At 44.7% G+C, this 6,000-nt stretch overlaps 1 protein-coding gene across 3 annotated transcripts in view; it reads right to left on the reverse strand.

The window, feature by feature from the left end:
• Nucleotides 1-5,328, reverse strand: part of Opcml (opioid binding protein/cell adhesion molecule like) — a 543,033-nt gene extending 537,705 nt beyond the window's left edge. For all 3 annotated transcript variants that reach the window (XM_048343635.1, XM_048343634.1, XM_048343636.1), the window contains exon 1: nt 5,147-5,328. In XM_048343635.1, the coding sequence (XP_048199592.1) occupies nt 5,147-5,313 (167 nt within the window). In that variant the 5' untranslated portion in view covers nt 5,314-5,328. The remainder of the gene's footprint in view (nt 1-5,146) is intronic.
• Nucleotides 5,329-6,000: the final 672 nt, after the last annotated feature.

Consider the following 6,000-nt stretch of genomic DNA (forward strand, 5'->3'; position numbering starts at 1 on the left):
TGTTGTGTTCAGTGGTCTACCTCTGCCCAACAACTTGATTGGAATCCAGTGTCTCACAGGCTTCCATGCTCCCCAAGTGCTACACTTGATTGTTCAAGGGTCACATTTAGAAGAGAGTGAAACTGTTCTGATAGGGGTCTTACATCACTGGAGAGATGATACTACTTCAGAAGAGGGTGGGCCCCATTAAAATAGATTGAAGCACTCAGCTGGCACTTAATTTTCATCATTGGTACCTACCCTATTATCTACTGCAGCATGTAAGACACAGACTGCAGCCTCCCACAGTCTCCACCACTGCACAGTACAGAGAAGGTGCTTCAGTGGGAGAGAGAGGTTTTACCTATCACCTTGCTCAGATGTTCCAGGACAAAGCCCCTTAAAGAAGTTGTTCTCAACCACATTCATGCCCATCTCTGGAGATGTTTATACCTTTGGTCTTGGAGCCTGGCATTTGCCTTTTTTTTTTTTTTTTTGGAGGGTGCTGGAGATTAAACCTAGAGCTTTGTGTATGGTAAGCATGCAATCTGCTATTAAGTTGCACCCCTATGCCTAGCACCAATGTAATTTTTAAAACATATCTCAAGGAAGTAGTAGTATGTCTCAAGTGGTAGAGACCAGGCTTGAATGAAAGAGCCAAGCAAGAGTATGAGGCCCTGAGTTCAAGCCCTACTATATGCCTGTGACGAGTGTGTGTGTGTGTGTGTGTGTGTGTGTGTGTGTGTGTGTAAACAATCTCAAGCAACTCCAACAAGAAACTCAGGATAGCCATCACCATAAAAGAGATTCTTTGAGGATGGTATCTGCTCAAGTATCTTTTCACACACTCATCTGCCCAGACCAAGATCAATGCCTTTGTATTTAGACAGCCTCAATTCTGCGTTGGTGCCTTAAACACTGAGATACAAAAATTGTGTGTGTGTTTGCAATGACCTAACACTTGACCTGGGATTTCCTAATGTGCATAAAAGGAAAAGCTGCTGGTGGCAAGAGCAGAATGCAGGAAAACACCCACTGCCCTGCTGCTTTGGCAAATACCCCACTGCTCAGATTATTCCTTGGCAATGGTCAAACCTTATATCTTTGATTCTGAATGGATTAGCTCAAAATTCCAACTCAAAATGCCAGGACAGATTAGAAAAGAGCCATTAAACATAATCCTGTATCAACAACCCTGGACACAGCAAAACAATTATCCTGCTATTGAAAACAAATGACAAACAAAACAACAGCAGAATTAACCACTGAGTTGGTAGGAATTTCTCCCACAGAGTACAACAGTTCAAACTGCAATCACAATTTCATAGCATCCCTCAAAACAGCCACGCAAAAGGAGGAAGAGGGCTCACAGAGGAAGTAGAGCAAATTTAGAGGTGACTGAGGTCTATAAAGAAGGCACAATGTCTGGCATGTGGGCCATGGAGGTGGCTTAATAGATACCAGCTAACTCCGTTCTAGATCCCGGGCTCCCGTCTTGACGTGGGCATTGACTCAGATAGCAAACTCCCAGATACGTGTCATATCTAATATAAGAGAAAGGCGCTGAACATTTTTAACCCAACAGCACATAATTGTAATGAAGTGATTCTGGCCAAGAGGGCCCATTTGTAATAATGAATTCAAATCAGATTCATAGAAGCTATAATTCAACCATAGTGAATAGCACCTTCATTTTCATTTTCCATATTGTCTCTCTTCCAAAAAGGCAAACTAACTCAATATTCAAATAATTGCTCTTACTTTTCAGGTAGCCCTATGAAGAAGTCACAGGGATGGTAATATTGACTCGCTTATACAAACCAAGTTTTCTTCCACATTTGAAATCTCAGTGTTGTCTCTGGCATTGTTCCCACTACAAACAAAGACCTGTCTAAACAGGAAGGACACCATTTTCCCCTAAACTGTACAATTTTTTCCACTGGGAAATCTGAAGGTGGTCTGGGGTTTGTTCATCATGTTCCTTGGCTCCTTTTCTAACTTCATGCAACATTTAGATACAGAATGGTAATAAATATGACCTCTAGAGGGTACCTCTGAAAATGATTTCTGTGGCTAATAGACATGGATATCATTAGTTCCATTTGGAAAACTAACTTCCCAAGGAATGACTACCCAGTGAACCCTATTACGAAGACATTAAGTGTGACTAGACATAAGAATTACAAGCTTACATATGTAGCTCAATGGTAAAGTATTTGTCTCCAGTGCATGAGGCACTGGGTTCGATTCCAAGAACCACAAAAATAAGTAAATCAAACAAATACTAATATTTTCAAACTAAAAAAAGAGAGAAACAAATAAGACATAGTACATTTATCTGTGGTCAAGGCCATTGTTATGGATTTCTAGCAAGTGCAAACACAGACTCTCCCTTAAGTACTGGGGATTTAGGGGCATTGGAAACAAAAGGCAAGAGTCTGAAACCCATAGAAATTGGCAGGAATAGCTCTCTCTTTTTTTCCTAAGAAACATTGTGATCATATTAAACTCAAAACTTCTTAGAAATCAGGGAATGATATGAATTTATATGATGAAAGGAAGTAGTAGTCAAGAAAATCAGATGGAGGCATTTTATAAAAATTACAGGAAGAATCTAGAAACCAGTGGCTCATGCCTGTCATCTTTGCTACACAGGGGGATGAGATCTGAGGATTACAGTTTGAAACCAGCTGTAGTAGGAAAGTTCATGAAACTCTTTAACGAAAAGTCATAGTGGAGCTCTGGCTCAAATGGTAGATTATCGGCTTTGAGGGTAAAAACTAAGTGACAGAAACCAGCCCCTGAGTTCAAGCCTCAGTACCAGCACACAAGTAAGTACGTACGTGTAAGTAAGTAATAAAGAAGCCAGGTGCAGGAGCTCACACTATAATACCAGCTACTCAGGTGTCAGAGATCAGGAAGTTTTGAGGGCAGCCCAGACAATTGGTTAGCGAGAACCCATCTCAACAAACAAAGCAGGTATAGCTAGCTAATGGTGCAAAATTGTAGTTTCTATCATGGTAGGAATACCACATACTGAGCCACTTGGGAAAAAAACATAAAACCTATATGAAAAATCACTAAAGCAAAAAGGGATTGAAGCAGCTCAAGTGGCAGAACATTTGCCTAGCAAATTTAAGGTCCCAAGTTCAAGCCCTAGTTCTGCCTCCAAAAATTTGAAATAATAAATATACACAAGGTAGCATTTATAGAACCTACAAAAATTAGTATGTGGATAATGTTTTTGATTTCTCAAAAACAAATAGGTAAAAACACAGAAGAAAACAAAACCAACTATAGAATGTGTGTCGATTTAAAAGAAATTTTTAAAAATCTAAAGCATATAACCAATTACTCAGGTAATGAAATCTATACTTGAACACATAAGTTGCTTGGGACTTTTTCCCCCACAAAGCATGAAAAGCAAGTATTCAGCTTTTTCTTTTTTTATTCACATTCTCATTACCAAGCCCAGCTGCTAAACATTACAATTTGAAGATCATGAAAACAGGCCAGCAGCTAATAAAAATAAAAAATAAAAACGTATGTGAAAGTTCTCCCTCTAATGGTTGAATACTTTTACTGCATCCTAGAAAGGAGAAGATTCAAGTTTCTGGTGTAATTTTGAGAGGCAAGAGGAGTTGACTAATGACTGAAAAGTCCAGCGTGGAGCTAATGATACTCACTGCTGGACCTCTTTGTCTCCATGGGAAGATTACAGATGAGGGAGTGTTCGATCCCATTCACACCATTCTTGCATGACCTCTAGGGATCTTGGAACCAACTGGTCCTCTACAAATGTGCAACACACAGGTCTCAGGAAACAGACTCAGGAGTCTCCCTTGAGCAATGAAGTAGGGACATCAAATTCTCATATAGGTCAAGCCCACAGGACAGGAGAACTTGTCCCTTAATGTCTGGGAGGGACATCACTGTATTCCTCTCTTCCATCTCAGGTACCAGCACACTGGGCTCTGAGATCTGTTCTATAGCTCAAAACAAGATTCAGCTAAAAACTCAGAGTGGTGAGAACCTAGACTAAACTCTTGCTGTCAGGAATGGAATACCTGGGTCTCAGGTTCTCCTTCCTCCCCCTGAGGAAAAACCTTATGCCCCGATTGCAGAAAGGCCAATGGGAAAGCAGAAAGGAACTTCCCCACCCCTCATTCTCCCCTTGCAGAAGCCAGGCACACAACAGTGGCTGCAGAATCTGGGTCAGGATGTTTTATTTTCACCATAACCATCAAAGTCATAGGCAGGGCAAATGCATTCACCCTGTGTACATTGTGAGACATAGTTAAGCTGGGACGTCCCTGAATCTGTCTCCTAGGACCAGAACTGCCTCATTAAAGGGATAAAAGATGATATCTGCTGAGCTGGTGGAAAGTAGTGGCTGCATTTTTATTAAAAGTCTCCACTGCAGCAGGCCCAGTCCCCAAAGGTTCATATTCCAAGAATCTCCACCCCTCTGCCTAGAGCATGCAAGTGATTCTCTGTAACTCATTAAGCAAAAACAAAAAGCTTCCCTATTGTGCTTCTCACGCAGGAATGATGTTGTTGCATAAAAGCTACATATTGCTCAGCTTGGCCCAAGATTGCAAAATCAAAACAGCTATCACATTTACAAGAAGAGCCCCAGGCATACCACACAGAGTTGGCATGAGTGGTTCTGTCTTCAGCAGACTCGTAGCCAGGCCTGGCATGGGTGAGTGCAAAGCTTGAGAAAGGGGCTAGCCTGGTCACCTTGAGAAGCCTCTATTCCATCACATCTTTCCAGGCCTGAGAGAGACCCACGAAAGCGTCTTAGGCTAACCATCGCTGCTTATGTAAGGAGACCCGGCACCTCAAGGACTTCCTCTCAGTATCCACACAGAAGTCGATCCAGCTGTGCCAAGACTCACTAACACCTCAAATCCCAAGTGCTGAATTTAGTGCTCCCTGGTAGGATCATTCACCAAAGAAAAAGCCAAAGCAAATGACAACCAACCGCGTCCGGGCAAAAGGGTAGCAGTAACCTCACAACGCCAGTGGCCACCACTTGGGCCTACAAAGAACTTCTCGGACACTCTAGCCCCTCTGGAGCCTTCTGATCTTCCTGCCCCAAGCGCTGCCCCTAGAGAAGGCCCAGGAGGGGGACTCTGTCCCCGGCGGAAGCAAGGTTCCCTACCTGAGGGTGGCGCTCTCCCCCTGCCGGACCGTCACGTTGTCCATCGCTTTGGGGAAGGTGGCATCTCCGCTGCGCACGGGCACTCCTGTGGGTACAAGGAACAGCAGCCTGAGAGACACGACCACGAGGCACTTCCAGGGCAGGAACAGGTACCCACAGACCCCCATCCTCGACAGCCACAACTTCCCAGAACTGGGGCCGAGGCACGTTGCGGGTGCCCCCCGCCCCCTGTCCCGCACACCACCGGCCGCAAGTGGGGTGTGTGTTGGAGGAGGGGGAGGAGAGGAGAACGAGATGGAGCAGCCAGGAGCCGAAAGGGAGAAGGAGAAGCCGACTCTCCGGAGTCGAATAAATCTTCCTCAGTTCCTGCCACCGCTTTCCAGCCCCAGATGCCCCCCTCCTGTATCCAAAAAGAGCTTTCTCGACGCTCCCCCTTGGGGGTGAGGGAGGGAGGGCCGGAGGGAGGGAGGCAGCCCGGGAGGGAGAGGAGATGGAAGGTGCCGGGATGAAGGTCACCGATGGCGCTTTCGCAGCCTCTGTCTCTTCGAGATGCTACTTTAAGATTCAGTTGGGCAGGTTCGGCGGAGGTCTGGCATCAAAAGTTTATAACCCAAAGAGGACGGCAAGTGTCTCTGACACGGAGGAGATGTCATAAAAGCCTCCTGTTTCCAGGAGAGGAGATGTTTTATTAGCTCACACATATGTATAGATGTATTTATAAACCAGTCTCAAGTCTCGCATGTGGTCCCCCCCTCCTTTCCCTCCTCCCCTAAGGCGATAAAAAGTTCCGAGCAGGAACCAGCAGCGGGAAGGATGCAGCGAGAAGCTCCGAGGTGGTGGGTGGTGTCCTTCCC

The sequence above is a fragment of the Perognathus longimembris genome, chromosome 3 (genome assembly GCF_023159225.1).
Source record: "Perognathus longimembris pacificus isolate PPM17 chromosome 3, ASM2315922v1, whole genome shotgun sequence".
Classification (NCBI taxonomy): Eukaryota; Metazoa; Chordata; class Mammalia; order Rodentia; family Heteromyidae; genus Perognathus; species Perognathus longimembris.